Source organism: Podarcis filfolensis (genome assembly GCF_964270895.1).
Source record: "Podarcis filfolensis genome assembly, chromosome: 8".
Lineage (NCBI taxonomy): Eukaryota > Metazoa > Chordata > Lepidosauria > Squamata > Lacertidae > Podarcis > Podarcis filfolensis.
This window is the reverse complement of record NC_139611.1, coordinates 69491448-69507281: the sequence shown is the minus strand read 5'-3', so window position 1 is coordinate 69507281 and position 15834 is coordinate 69491448. Positions and strand designations below refer to the sequence as shown.

Sequence of the window (15834 nt, the reverse complement as noted above, 5' to 3'; positions counted from 1 at the left end):
ATTTGCATTGAAATAAGTGCGACTTGCTTCTGGGAAATGCGAATAGGATCTGGAATTTCTGCTGAGCGAGGAGCGCAAACCGGGTTCAGGGTCGGAGAAGATGAATGGGGGATCGAGGAAGAGACATATTTTAGGTGGTGCGACTTGGGGGAGTGGGCGTAGCCTCAGCCTAGGTGCTTTATTGTTCTTTGGAAGTTTGCAAGGGGGCTGGACGAAGATCCTGTAGCAAAGGGGGCGGGGCATTCCGCGAAGGCGAATGGGCGTGGCCTAGCTGGAGGCTGCCCGGCCTGTGAGCTTCGTTGCCCCGGGTTACCCGCGGGTAAATCAAGAAGCGCTGTACGTCACGCGAGGGAGGTTCCCTCCGCCCGCCAAACCCTCCTTTCCCTGCCCCTTTTAGAACGCCGGCTGGGAACGGGCCAATGGGGAGAGCTCTGGGGTTTGGGCTTGTGCCGCGTCCCTTCCAATCAGGAGGCGGCACTCGGGTCAGGTCAGTGTAACAATCTGGAATGAGAGGAAAAAAACGCACAACCCAAAACACCCGACTAGCCAACCACAGGAGGGGGAGGAAGGCGGGCGGGAGGGAAGGAGTTGGGCTGGGGCTTCCCCTGAACTTGGGGGGGGGGGGAAGGAAGCACCGCTGGGTACGTGCGGTGCGCGAAAGGTTTAATCGCATTGCTGCGGTGGGGCGCGTGGAAGATAAGGGTTCCACAGCGCCTGGTGCTTCTGAAAGAAACGCGGAAAGTGCTTGGAGAGGCGTAGAAGCGCCGAAAAGGGTTAATGAACCCTTTGGAATAAGTGGGGCGAACTAGCATGCGGAGGGGCAGCCCAGCGCTGCAAAGGTGTCTGCGAAGTCTCGGAGAGGAGAGGTGCGGACAGGCTGCCCGTGCCCAGGTAGCGAAGCGCTGAGCAGGGCCGGCCCTACCGTTAGGCGGATTGAAGTGGCTGCCTCAGCCAGCTGATCGTTTAGGGCAACCTGAAATAAACAACAACAATACATGTACAACCAAGGTAGTGGCAGGGAAAGAAGAAGGCAGCCCCACCTGTCTTAGGGGCAGCAAATAATAATAGTAATAGTAATAATAATAAGTAAATAAATAATTGTAAATGTATCGCCAGGGTGGTGGGGAACGGAGAGGTGCTTGTGGGACTTTCTGCCTCGGGGACCAAACTCACCCGATCAGGCATGATTGCTATAATTTGGTCGGGGAGGTTGGGGATGGGGAGACACCATTTGTGCCTCTGGCGGTAAAATGCCGTGAGGAGGCTCCGAGCAGGGGAAGGGAAGCCCGGAGGAGGTTCAGAAATGCCAGCACTCCTGCTTGTGAGAAGTGTGGCGCGCGAGAGAGAGGGACCTTCGGCGGGACGTGCTGCGGTGGCGGGGCAGGAGTGGGCAAGGCGAAGTCCTGAGCGGGCCTGAGCGCTGCCAAGGCGCCGTCGGTCGGTGGCGTCGCCCCCCGCCCTGCAGCCCGCGCGATGGCAGCGAAGGGGGAAGCCCGGCGCCCGCTCGTGTTGTGATCATGTGGTTTGGCTGGAGCGTCCAGACTTGTGCAGCCGGGCAGAGAGCCGACGAGACTCTGCGTGCAGCCAGCCAGGCGGGAAGGCAAGCCCGGCTGGCGCGCTCCTCCTCCTCTCGTGTAAGGTGCTGCCCGAGGCCCCGCCCTCTTCCCCCCTCCGCTCGCCGGCCCCGCCCCTCCTCCTCCTCCCTCCCCGCCCACCCCCTCCCTGAGGTGCAGCCGGCTCGCCTGGCGGGCTCTCCCTCTCTCTCTCTCTCACTGTGTGTGGGTCTGTGTGCGAGCGCGCGCGCGTGTGTCAGTCGCTCTTCGCTCGCGGGGCTGGGTGACGAGAGGGCAGCGAGGCAGAGAGTGGCGGCCGCCGCCGCCGCCGCCGTTTCCTCCTCCTCCTCCTCAGCATGTTGCCATCCCGCCGGGTCCCCAGAGAGAGGCGGCGCCCGCTCGGGGCGGCACGAGCGCAGCAGGAGAAGGAGAAGCAGCAGAAGCAGCGGCAGGAGGACGAGGTGACCGACAAGACCGAGGCGACGGCGGCGAGCAGAGGGGGCTGCCGCGCCGAGGGCAGCAGCAGCAGCAGCAGGTGCTAGGTGTGTGGAAGAGCGCGAGAGAAGCGCGCGCGCGCTACCTGCCTGCCTGGCCGCCGACTGAGCAGCCCAGCCTCTGCCTCAGGTGCGTGCCGGCGGCGTGGAGAGCGCGAGAAGAGAGGAGGGCGATCATGCCAGCGCCAGCCGCGCGTCTCCATCGCCACCTCCGGGCCCTTTAGCGCCGGGTTCCCGCTGCGCCTGGACGCTCTTCCTGGGATTAATTCGCTCCTCGCTGGAGCCCGGAGGAACTGAACTCGCCTGGACTCAAGCGAGGGGCCTTGGAGGCTCCGCATCGCCCGAGGAAGCCCTTCTCCCTCGAAAGCGCACGCCGCTCCTCCTGCGCCCGGCGCGCTCCTCCTGCTCATCTGTTGCTTGAACGGGCGGCCCCCTCCCTGCTCTGTCTCTCGCTCGCCGGGCTTGATGGAGGAAGCAGCCGCCTTCGCCGCTCCTTGCCCTTCCAGCTGAACCTCCCTTGCGCTGGACTCGAGCCTCTCTCTCTTGCCTTCCTCCCCCCCCCTTCCCCGCCACCGCTCCCCCGACGCACCTTCCTCCCCAAACCCTGCGAGGCAGCGTCTCCATATCCCGCCCCCCTCGCTCGTTCTCCCCCCCTTCTCTCGCTCGTTCTCCCCGACCCACTTTGGTGCGATGCTGCTGCCTTGGACCTTCGCTTCCTAAAAGCGCCGTTTGCTGTTGCGATCCTTCCGTTGGAAATTTACAAAGGAGACTCCCCCCCCCCCCGGGATAAAGGAAAAAAGGGGGGGAAGGAAAGAAAAGGCGGCTTCGGGGGGGGGGAGGGGGAGGAACATGGATGAGAAGCTGCAAGCGCATCAGGTTGACATCGACCCGGATTTTGAACCCCAGAGCCGGCCTCGCTCCTGCACCTGGCCGCTGCCTCACCCCGACTTCCCGGGAGAAGAGGACGATGGAGCCGCGGCTGCCGGCGCTGGTGGTGGTGGCGGCGGCGGTGGTGGAGGAGGCGGCGGCTCCAAGCACCCCTTGGCCGGCGGAACGGAAGGCGCCGAGAACGCCGGAGTGGCGTCGGAGCGCGGCAAAGCCGCCCCGGCGCTGCCTTCGCTGGGCGCGGACGTTGGACAGCTCCGCAAGGCGAAGACCTCGCGGCGCAACGCCTGGGGCAACCTCTCTTACGCGGATCTCATCACCAAAGCGATCGAGAGCTCCCCGGAGAAGCGGCTCACCCTCTCGCAGATCTACGACTGGATGGTCAGATACGTCCCTTATTTTAAGGATAAAGGAGACAGCAACAGTTCGGCTGGTTGGAAGGTACCCGAGCGATTCTCCACCTCCTTCACCCTGCGCCTCTCGCCTCCCTCGGCAGAAACTAGAGCCCTAGTTTTCAAGAGGCGCTAGTGGAAGTTTCACTAGTGCTGAGCCTCCTTGGGTTGATGTAGTAGACTCTTAATGGGGGTCTAGTTGCCCGGTAGCAGCCTTAAACCACCCCTGTGTTGCAGGGAAGGTTAATTAAAGGGTGTTAAAATGGTGGCGTATCTTCCACCACCATCACCCGCGTTTTTTGTTTGTTTTTAAACTCCCTTAGCACATTCTTACCTGGAAAGTGGTGGTTTTAACCAGAGTTAGTGATTAGGGAAGGAGTGGTGGTGAATACTTGGGAGTGAAAGTCTGTGTAGCTTTGTTTGCAGGCGCCGAAATCCTGTAGCAAGAGGGGCAGAGCTGGAAGGGGAAGGAGCCGGCCAAGTTTCCTGAGGGTCTACCCGAGGCCACTCCAGCCTTTTGCAGCTTTGATCAGGAGAGCAGCTCTGGTGTCTTCTGGGATTGAGGGAAGAGAAGTTGCTCTTGCAGCCTTATCAGAGCTAGCTTGGAGAAGAGGAGCTCTTCTCTGCTGCTTATATTCGTGGAGTGGACCTGAGATATTTCCCTCTTTTTGCATTGGTGCTTGGAGAGATTATCTTGCAGTAGCTGCCTGGTCCACCTACCATATCTCCTTCACTCTTCCCCCCACCAGCCCCAGTGGCATCAACAAAGGGGCCAGGTGGACACCCTTCCTCGCCCTCCTCTTAAGTTGCAGTTAAGTTGCAGCTGCCTGTCTGGTAGTAGGACTTTGGAGGGCGGGTAGAAATAGTGTTGAGGTGGGTAAAAGTGGCTTTGTACTTTTCATCTGATGGCATTGATTGAGATGCCAGTTGGGGAAAGGACATGCCAGACTTTCTCCTCCAGTTTGGGTGGTGGGGTGTGTGGGGTTAGCTGCTTGTGATTTTTGTAAGGTCTCCCCCCCCACACTCCCATAGAATGCAGTGTAGATTGCTGGAGCAGTTTATAATACAAAAAAAGGCCCAGAAAACTGATTTCCTCAGCTAATTTGCCACATGCGATGCCATTGGTGGGCAGGGCCATTGGGCAAGTGTTACTGAACTCTGGATGCGTGACCATTTTGAGGTCTTGGGCTTCGTAAAACTGGAAGTGCGATCAAACTGTCTACATGTGTTAGCTGCAAACTCTGCCTGTCTTTGGCGCTCCATACATTGCCCACGTCTCCTTATTGAGTCAAAGTAAGATTTGGTGTATTTGTGGTTTGTTTTTTTAAGCTTTTGTTTGCTTTTGAGGTCTTGGATGAAATGGCAAATTTTGCAGAATGTGCTGCATCGTTTGTGTGTGTGCTTTTTTGAGAATCCTAAACATCTGGTAGGCAGTCTGCCCACAAGCAAGTGTTCCCTTGAAGGACGGCTTGAAAAGGCTCTCCTGCACATGTGGACTAACAAGCAATTAACCCTTGTGGTACTGAGTTGGTGGGGCAGAGTGGTTTTCCATTCTCATATATCTGTTGGTCTCTCAACAGACACACGCCCCTCTGGCATTGGCTGTACTGGCTAAGCTCCCAGGCTGTTGCCTTTGGATTGTTAAATATTTCTGTCAGGAGTAATCGATTCCCCTCTTATTGTGATTTAGTGTAGAGGTGTGTTGCACTCCCTGAGCTTACAAGGAAAGTGTCTCTCTCTGTGTGTGTATGGTGTGAGAAGTCTACTTTTTCACTTCAGTGTGAGAGCCATCCTGCTATAGCCCAGCAGAAAATGGGGTGCGTCCAAAGTGATGTTGCTTGCACACACCTTGCACCCATGTTGGTGACCACACCTGGAAGGGACAGAAAAGCGTAGGTAATGTGGGAACCAGAAGGGGCCGATTTAAAAGAGAGGCAGTTCCAATTGATTTTCTTTCCGGTTTCCAGCCACCCTATAATAAACAATGTGTTAATTCAGGAAAGGTCCACTCCATCATTTGGGCTGGTGTTATGAGCATTATTGAAGCTCTGTGCATCTGCACCACACCTGGATTTGACCTCCTCTGTGTTCCGTTTACTTGTGAGTAGCTGAAGAGAAGACTTGTTTTAGGTGCTCAAGCACCTTGAGACATCAGACCATAAGGAAAGCCCTGCTGGATCAGACCAAGGGTCCACCAAGTCACAGGAACATATACCAGGTGGAGGTTCATGGGCGATGAAATGGCTCTCCTTCTATCCACCTCCTCTCCCTTGGGGCTATTTTAGTACTGACTCTTTTATGATGCATAGGTAACCAGGTCTCATGCAAGAGAAGCATATGGGGAAGCCTTGGTAATTTGGGCTGTACAGCTGGATGGAGTCTGGTTGGGCGTACTTATGCTAACCCTGGTGTCCTGGTGCAGGATGGATGTATATGGTAGCAGAGGGGACAAAGTTCCACCCAAACTGACAGGAAGAGAGAACTGCATCCAAGACACTTGTCTATGGAATACTCTCACTTCTTGTTCTGCTTCATGCAGTTATTTAAACAAGGGAGAATAAATCTGATGTGTGAAGAGTAGTAGCTACATCCGCCAAAGGTCATAGCTCTAGAAAGCTGGGAAAGGCGAAGGGCCATAACTCAGTGGTGGGGCACATACTTTGAATGCTAAAGGTCCCTGTGTCAATCCGCTGGCACCTCCAGATAGGGCTGGGAAGGACTCCTTGTATGAAATCCTGGCTATCTACTCCCAGGTAGCATTGACAATACTAAGCTAGATCAGTGTGGATGGTCCTGACTTAGACAGACCAATGATCTTACTTGGTATAAGGCAGCTTCGTTTGTTCCTATGAAAGTACTCCATTTTTGGAGAAGTGTTCGAAAGTGCCCTGGTTGGGGTGCCAATTTTTTTGAGTTAAATGTTTTGTTTTACAACTGCTCTTGTCACAATGGTGCCAAGGTTATTGGGAAAGAGCTGTGGTTCCATAGTAAGGACTGAATGCTGAAGTTCCCAGGACCTTTTCCTGGAACCTCCAGGTAACAATGGGGGAAAATCCCTTTCTGAAACCCTGGGGAGCTGCTGCCAGTTAGTGTAGGCAGACCAGCTTTCAACCTCCAAACATTGCCTAACTCTTAACTCCTGTCAGCCCCAGCCATCATGACAAGTGGCCAGGGATGCTGGGAGCTGCAGTCCAAAATGTTTGAAGGCATCTGCTCAGGTAAGGTTGGTGTAGAGAGTACTGTGAGGGAGGCTCTATGAATAGGCTTCGTTTATCGCAGCTTCCCATGTTCCACATGATACTGCATGGGAGAAGACTTTGTGATGCTTGTGCCATCATAGCTTTCAAGAGCTTCCCAGATGCATACCTTGAATTCATTCCTGAAGAAGTGTATTAGACTCTGAGGAATCAAGACATGAATACTCTGTGGGTAGAGAGATTTTCCATCCACATCAATACTATGATTCTTCTTCCAACATAGCTTCTTCCCTCTCCACCGCTGGCCTCCTGGGGAAACTGAAGCAAAGGTATGCCTGCCAACAAAAAATCAGACTGGCTGGCTGATTAGATGGTTGGCAGAAGCTTGCTCATGTTTGAAGGGTAGGGCGTTAGGGGATACAGTAGAGGCTGGTCCATTAGGCCAAATGGGGTGCTGCCCCACCAACTTCAGCCTATCCTCAGTCAGCCCCCAACTGCCTTCTTAGTTCCATCCATTCCAGGGGGTGGCACTGGCTGTCACCTTCACCTTTTTTTTTGTCTCCACATTGCCCTTGTAGAATGCAGCAGAGAGGAGGATGGGGGCAAAGCTAGGATTAGTTGACCTCTTTTGGCCTCTCTTTTGGCCTCTCTTCCTCCTGCCCCATCAGTTTCAAAGGTTACCAGACAATGGACCAGCTTGTTCAGAAAACCCTGGATGTTCTAGAGCAGGAATGGGGAGGGAACTCATAGTTCTCCACACTTCACTGGGCTCCATTAGCCTCGGCCAGCATGCCTAATGGTCAGGGAATCCTAATGATGGGATTTGTAGTCTATCAACATATGGAGGACCAGAGACTCTCCACCCCTAGAGCAATATTGATAAAAATGGGAATATGCTGATCGTTGAGAGACCTCTATGGGCTGTGGAAGCAGCATACTGGCCATTTAAAGGATTGATAGGACTTCATTTTCCCATTAGGTATCCCATGCTAGTTCTGCTCAAAACAGACCCATTGAAAATAATGGATGTGGCTAACTTAGATATGTTAAATTAAATTTGTCTGTGCTTGAATGTAACTGAGTAGGATACAACCCAATGGCATGAAACATCTCCTTTGTAGGAGATGAAAGTGTAGATGTATCAAATGAATAAAAATGACCAGCAAAGAAGGAAACTAATGCAACCTAGTTTGGTGTTAGCAGTTGGCAATGTTGGGCATCTGCCAAGGCTCATACCCCAGCAGCAGGGCTGGCCCCTTCTGCCACTGCCTTTGCCATTACCAGTGGGATGGCCCCCTCTTTCTTTCCCTTCCTCACTCTCTGCCTTCACAGTATTGGCTGGTGCTGAGAGTATGAGCTGATGCCACCTCCTTTGCTCCTTCCTAGCCAGTGCTGGGTGCAGGAGTTGCCACTGGCCACTATATTCTGATTGGCCCTGGCTGGAAGGGGCAGAGGTGCAACTGGCTGTGGGAGGGCAGTAGCTTGCATGCTTAGCGCTCATTGATGGTGGGAAGGGAGGAGAGAGAAGCTGCAGCAATCCAGGAGGAGAAGGAGATGGCAGGAGCTGCACATAGGGTGCAGGGTACAGGAGACTTGCTACCAGCCTCTTGCTTGGTGCGGGTGCTGGTACGGTGATAAGTCAGACCTGGAATAATCTGTACACAAGTGTGGAGTTGTGGCTAGAGTGTTGGACCAGAACCTGAAATACTAGGGTTCAAACCCCCGCTAGGTCAAGGGGATTGATATTGGGCTAGTCACTTAGACTAACCTACCTCACAGGGTTGTTGTGAGGATAAAATGGGGAGGGGGAGAATCAGGTGTGCCACTTTTCAGAGTTGCAATAATAAATTAATCTGAAAGCGAAAGATTTCTTGCAGCTCTGTGCATTAAAGGTGGCTTCTCCTTGTGATGAGTGCGTGGCACTTGTTTTCTTGTTAGTTCTTAAGTTATCTCACTGAAAGGGAAACGATCCCCTTCCCTTTAAGGAATCTCAGAAAGGCACCTTCCTTCAATGTTAGCAAGATAATTAAGGGGATAATTAATTAGCTGGTGGGTCCTGCTCTACAGTATAAGGCAGTGAGTTTGCACTTAAGGCTGCTGAACTGTGGGTACCATAACTCCTAAAGACAGCCTTTGCCAGCCTGGTGCCCTCCAGAAATTTTGGTCTACACTGGCTGTGCTCGCTGGGGCTGACGGGAGTTGTAGTTTGAAAACAACTGGAGGGTACCAGGTTGGCGGACACCGCCAAAAGAGCTGGAAGTCCTTGAGGGGTGTTGGAGCATCTTTCCAAATTTTTTTTTTTAAATGCTAGTTCTGTTTCGTTTGTTGCTGTGTGGGATTATTAGTCTTGGCTACTGAAAGGAAAGTTCAGCCCTGGCTGGCTGTTAGTTTTTTGTTTTGTATGTCCTGCTCACATAGAAAATACTCCATTCCTGGTTTTCAGTTCGTAATATGAAGCCCCAGATTGGAGCCTCGCACCTGCGGCCCTGGTCCCTGAACTCTGTCGTGCCCGTCTCTGTAATTTTTAATATTTTTTTTTGTTCCCAATCTACATCTCTGCAACCTGCCACTCCCTTCTGTTAGCTACTTTCCTTGGATTAAATTTCTCTCCCCTCGCTGTGCATTGCCGGAGTTGCAGAGAGAGGCGTTCCTCATCCCTGCGGAGAACCTGATACAGGGGGCACCGCTCATCAGGCTTGCGTTCACAATACCGTTTCGTTTCGCTTTCTTAAAAGGCCCGTACGTACGAGAGGGAGTTGTTCGTAGTCTTTATGTCTGAGGTTCAGAAGCATTGCAACTGTAGAGAGTTTCATCTCTCTCCTCTCTCTCTCTGCTGGGATGGTGGGGGTGTTTCTGGCAGCGGGTCTTCATCTTTAATTGCCTCCTCTTTAGCCTAGTCTGTCACCCACAGAGAGGGCTCAGTAGCTGAGAATTCCAGATCATTTCCCCATGTTGTGGAGAGGGAAGGGAAGGGGAGTTGCTCCCCTACCCCATGAGTCAGTCCTTTTTTAAAAGGTGGGATTAGAAGCTTAGATTTAAAACTTCCAGCTGGCCTCTCCATCCTCTCTCCTAAAGTGAACAGAGAACTTCAGCTCCTGTGCACCATTTAACAAATGCCCCTAGCACAGTCATAGGCAAACTCGGCCCTCCAGATGTTTTTGGACTGGAACTCCCATCATCCCTGACCACTGGTCCTGTTAGCTAGGGATGATGGGAGTTGTAGTCCCAAAACATCTGGAGGGCTGAGTTTGCCTATGCCTGCCCTAGTATCTCCCCACTCCACACCTTGCAGTTAACACAGATTTATTGGTCACTGGGGTATATTGTCTATGCTTTTGAAATGAATTATTTGCAGGAAAGGGAGTTCTACACAAAGCTTGGAAAGGGCCAAAAGGGGAGCATAGAGCATGAGACACTTAATCTCAGGGTTGTGGGTTTGAGCCCCACATTGGGCAAAAGATCCCTGCATTGTAGAGGGTTGGATTAGATGATCCTGGTGGTCCCTTCCAACTCTACAATTCTTTGATTTCACTTTTAAGTCATGGCTTTACTGCAGAGAATCTTGCAGACAGTCGTTTGTTAAGAGTGCCGAGAGTTGTTAGGAGACGCCTATTCTCCTCGCAGAGCTACAGTTCCCAGAGTTCCCAAGGAACAGGGATTAACTGTTAAACCACTCTGGGAATTGTAGCTCTGGGAGAGGAATAGGGGGTCTCCTAATGAGACCTTTAACAAACTACAGCCCCCAGATTTCTTTGGGAGAAGCTGTGGCATGGTACTGCTTTAAATGTGCAGCGCAGATGGGGCCCTTGGTGTGCTGACCTGTATTCATTATAGCCTGGTTGCAACCCAGCATTGCGTCATAATTAGGTTTGAAACAAGGGCTGCTTGCAGCCCTTACACCTGTCCCTGCGTGGGAAGAATTGCTTTGTGGCTTCTGTGGGGGAGGGGGGAAAAACTGGTTAGTACAAAGTCCTGCCATAAGTGAACCAAGATGGACCAGTAGTATCAGCTGCAGGCCCGATGGGGTAGGAGATGGTAGAAGGAACATGTACTGAAGCAGCTGCAGTATTTGTAAAGCAACCATTGGGTTTTACCAACCCCCGCCCCCCATTTCCTATAGAGACTTTATCCCATATATGAATAGTTGGGTTTGTTTATTAGTTTGATATGGAGTTCTGCAGGGAACCAGTATGGCAGGCATCCCCAAACTCAGCCCTCCAGCTGTTTTGGGACTACAATTCCCATCATCCCTGACCACTGGCCCTGTTAGCTAGGGATGATGGGAGTCGTAGTCCCAAAACAGCTGGAGGGCCGAGTTTGGGGGTGCCTGCAGTATGGTGTAATGGTTATAGTGTGGGACTAAGACTGGGAAGATGCCCTATTCAAATCCATGCCCATGCCCAGGCATGAAGCAGAATGTGGGACTTTGATCTGTTTTTATCTCGTAGAGTTGTTGTGAGAATGAGGTGGTGGTGGGGATGCGTGCCGCTATGCACTTCTTGGAGAAAAGGTGATACCAATCTGTAATCAATAATCTCTGAAGCTATACAGGTCTAGTCCTGGCCAGTAGCCCCCTCCCCTTCCTCCAAATGCCATTCTGAGCTTAATGGATAGGATAAAACATCACAAACACAAACTCCAAAGCATAGGTGAATTTATTGTTTCTGTCTACTGGGCAGTGCAGGGTGCTTTCAGACCGTCGCTGTTATCGGGATACACTGATAAATTCAGGTTATCCAGTAAGTGTTGATTAGACACCCTCACTCAACACACCTACTCCCTTTCTTCCACTTACCAAAATAGGACTTTTCTAAATAAGGAAAGTGAGGAGGAAAATGCACTGGTAAGTGTGATAGAACAATTGCTTTACAGAATATTGTCTCACCTTCTTGCAAACAAATGGACAATAAACACCTGGTGTGGTGTAGCCAACCCACAAACTTTGTGCATACAAATGCTCAATCAACAGGTCACCAGAAGGGACCAAAGGCTCTGGCAGTTTTTTTAAAAAAGTGCCATCTCTTTCTTAATCAGAGCAATCTTGCTGAAGCAGTGAGTTTGTGGGTTGCAGCCTACACGATTTGTCCAGAGCTTGTAGACCTTGGCGTCAGCAGTCCTCCTCCTTCAGCTTTTGGCCTTCTTCTTTTGTGACTGTAAAGCTTTACTAGCAGGAAGTCCTCTCTGGTACGCAGTTCTGGGTCGCAGGCAGCCTGAGGTTTTCCGCACGCCACTGTCCCCAGCTGTGGGTCTTGGCGCTGCTATGCTGCACACGTGTGCCAGTAGTGCTTGCTGTTTTCCAATGCTGCACGGAAGGCCCCATTGACTGACAGTTCTGCTTAATTAGGGAGTTGTTATTTTATCAGTTCCAAAGCACTTGAAGTTTTATGCTCCAGCTCACGCGTTCCACTTGTTAATGGGAAACCAACACCCTCTGTCAAAGAAGCAGCGGCTCTGATGCATTTTAAGGTGCTGTTTGTGCCACTTTGACATCCAAAGTATAACAATAAAGCTATCAGCTGGTGGATGTCTGCTTGATGTAGGTCTGACAGTGCCAAAAACCTTAATCTCCAAGCCTTCCCACTTTTCTTTCTCTCTATACTTCTTAGGGCTGCTCCTTTGTGGCATGAATATAAACTAGCTGGGTGGCCTTGGTGCTTTAAGCTGAGGAGTGTCCTGTCTAGGGCTGGGGGAGGACCCATCACTCACCTACGGTTGTGCCCAGCCTATCTCTTTACCATGGCTTATAATTACTGCTGCAACATCCTTGACTAACCAGCAGCACTTCCTCTTGCTATTGAGCAAGACCAGGCATAGGCAAACTCGGTCCTCCAGATTTTTGGGACTACAATTCCCATCATCCCTGACCACTGGTCCTGTTAGCTAGGGATCATGGGAGTTGTAGTCCCAAAACAGCTGGAGGGCTGAGTTTGCCTATGCCTGAGCAAGACCATATGGAGGGACTGTAGCTCAGCAGTAGAGCATCTGCCTTGCATGCAGAAGCTACCAAGTTTGATTCCTGGCACCTCCAATTAAAAGGCTCAGGTAGCAGTTATTGAGAAGGACTGTCCGTATGTGACTGCTAGTCTAGTGTAGACAATACTGGGCAAGACGGACAACAGTCCAACCCGATGTAAATTGACTTCTGGTGTCCCTGTGACCCTGTAATAGGAACATTCACAAGAAGCGAGTTGGCTACTTCTCTGCAGGTTGTCTGCACCTGCAGGGCACCAGGTTGAAATGGGCTGTCTTTTTATCTCCTTCGTTCCCCATTGTCCCTCGCATCAGAGCAAAGGAGCATGGGCAGCCGGTAATCTGTTGCTTTCAGAAAGAAAATAAGCACACAAAACCATGAATCATGGGGAACATTATGCATCATGTGGACAAAAAGAGCAGTAGCTGCTGCTGGTGCAATTCAGGGGCAATTTACTTGTGGGGAAGAAACGTACCTATGGACTGTACAAGCAACTGGGCAGCAATGCCCCCCCATGGTAGGTATGGATGCCACAAGATAAATAACAGTTTTTGCAGAATAGAAAACTGCCCCATGACAGTTTAAAAGACACACAGTTTGGCTGTGGGTTAAGCTTTTGTGGGTTAGGCCAGCTTTCACCAATGCATACTTCTTCAAGGTTTGCAAGTGTTGGGACTACTAATTCCTGTGCCTACAGCGTGTGAAGCACTACAGGAATGCCCCACCCCCCGCCAACCCTTCTCTTGCAGTAGTCATGATTGCAATGCTACTGCAGTGTGTTGAAAGTGGACAAGCTTCTGGAAGCGCTTTTGTATGGGGCTTAAAGCCGTTCTTGCTTCATCCACTTTCATCTTGCTTCTTGCTTCATCCACTTTGTCATTTGGCCAGAAGGATAAATTCACATTACAAATACCCTTTCTCCACTTTCTCGTCTGTGTGAATAACGATCCGATGGTCACTTAAATGGTGTAAAGGAGGCTCAGCAGCGCAACCTTATTCATGTTTATTGGAAATAAGTCTTGCTGTTTCCAGTGGGGATTGCTCCTAGGTAAGTGTGCATTGGATTGCAGCCCACAGCCAATCTAGAAGCCCCACTGGTGCAATCGGATCTCAGCAGTCGGTCCTTCTGTGGGGTTTACTCTGGAGTAAAAATGCATATAATTGCAGAGAAGGAAGGGAGGCTAGTGACTCATCTCGCTAGCCATTTCCTCCTCTCTGTACCCATCCCTGTTCCTTAAGAGAATAAGCAAGCTTAGAAATACCACATTGCCCATCACATAAGTAGACCAAAGACCCATCTAGAACAGCATCTTGTTCTTACCATGGCCAACCAGGTGCCCGTGGGAATCTTGCAAGCAGAACCTTTGCACAACAGCGCTCTCCCCACTTGTGATTTTCAGCAACTGGTATTCAGAGGCATACTTCCTCCAAGAGTGGAGGTAGACCGTAGTCTTTTCCTCTATGAATTTGTTAATTCTCCTTTAAAGCCATCCAGGTTGGTAGTCATTGTGGGGGAGAATTCCATAGTTTACACCCCTGGTTCTACCCAGTTCTTTTGGGTGCTTGTCTTTTTAAACTTAAGCTTATATCTCCCATCTGTACCGCTGTGGTCTTGGCTCTCCTAACCTCCATTAGAAGAAATATCACGCAGGTGTCAGAAGGGAAGGCGGATGTACTCCTCTTTGCATACTTGAAAGCAGCGTTACGGCCTTTGTCCTCTGTCTGAAGGGTTGCTTCATCTCTCAAAAGTGTATGTAGGCTGTGTACAAAAAATCAAAGTGCATGACTTTCCCCACGGAATCCTGGGAATTGCAGTTAAAGGGTGCTAGAATTTTAGCTTGGTGAGGTGTAAACTGCAGTTCTCAGGATTCTTTGTGGGAGAATCATGTGCTTAAAATGTACAGTGTACCTGAATGTTGAGTTTCATTGAGTGCCAGCTCTCGGAGCTGTACCAGCACTTGCATTGCCTCTAAGCTCCTCTTAAGGTAAGCCAGTTACTGCCATTCTTCTTAAAAGTATAGACTGTTTCAAAGCCAAAGCTCTCAATGCAGTTAACAAACATGAAGCAGTATTGTTATGAAACAGGGACATAGGCAGCTGCCTTATGTGGAATCAGACCATCTAGCTAAGCAGTGTCTACTATACTGAGTAGAAGCAGCTCTCCAGAGTTTGAGGTAGGCGTCTTTCCCAGCTTTGTGTGGAGACACCTGGGATTGAACCTGGAACCTTTTGCATTCAGGGAAGATGCTGTATCACTGAGCTATGGCTTTCCCCCAGTCCTATCAAACCAGAGCTGGGCGAGTGCTAAAGATTCACCAGGCGATAGCACGCAAGCCTAGCTCATGCAAATGTGCTTTGAAAAGGACTTCTGTACGCCAGCTGCTAAATCTATACATAAAGAGAGGCAGGCAGGCAGATCTGGTTTTCCCTGGGCAGGGAAAGTAAGGTTTCTTATCTACCAGTTGAAAGTCTCAGTAAGATTGCTTTCATAGCTGCTTCTCCAAGGTACAGAAGTTCAAGCTTCTGTTGATGCATATGAACTCAGTGTGCTATCAGCAGGTTTCCTATTCTTAACCTAGATCAAGGTCAACGGCACTTTGCATTGTGCCAGGAAAGTAAGTGGTAGCCAGTGCAGATCTCTAAGCACAGGTTTGTACAGCCAGCTGCAATCATGAGTCTAGCCACCTCTGGACCAGGAGATTCTTAATCTTGGGGTTGTGTGGGTTCAAAACCCACCTTGGGCAAATAGATTCCTGCCTTTCAGGGGTTGGGACTCGATGACCCTCGTGTTCCCTTCCAACTCTACAATGCTATGATGCTATGCTATGCTGTGATTCTATGAACCTGTAATTCCTGAACAGTCTTTAAGAGCATCCCCACATAGGGTGTGTTACAGTAGTCTAATCTACTTGTGTTGGTGTGTATATCACAGATGCAAAGACTCTCCCCAAGTTCGAAAGTGGCAATTAGACTGTGTGAAGGAGACTGTTGCACTCAGTGGTCTAAGGCTTTGTTCACACATGCAATTGCATTTACTTCCACAGTCGTTAGTTACCCAGTGTGTCACCCAAGGCTGAAAAAATCTTAGATGGAATTTCCATTTCTGTTAATATCACCCGAAGGGATGCTTTCATTGGAGCCCGTTCACACATTCAGCTGAGAATCGTTAAGGAATCGACTGAATTACATTCATGTGGGAACTGGGCTTATAGGGTTCAGAGGCCTCAGAAGAGAGGGGTGCTTGTATCAGCAACTCACCCACACATCGAAAGGATGTTCCTTTGCCTTCCGGCATGAGCTTGAAATGTGCATGCATATGGATAATAAATTTGTCTTTTTGCA

General features: G+C 50.7%; 1 protein-coding gene and 1 long non-coding RNA gene across 2 annotated transcripts in view; both read left to right on the top strand.

The window, feature by feature from the left end:
* The window catches only part of LOC310769239, a 526120-nt gene that overhangs the window by 241989 nt on the left and 268297 nt on the right, over positions 1 to 15834 (top strand). The gene's annotated exons all lie outside the window — the stretch shown is intronic.
* FOXO6 (forkhead box O6) overlaps positions 1758 to 15834 on the top strand; it is a 119272-nt gene continuing 105195 nt past the window's right edge. Inside the window, exon 1 of the mRNA XM_083627273.1 lies at positions 1758 to 3373. Within this exon, the coding sequence (XP_083483399.1) occupies positions 2897 to 3373 (477 nt within the window). The 5' untranslated portion in view covers positions 1758 to 2896. The remainder of the gene's footprint in view (positions 3374 to 15834) is intronic.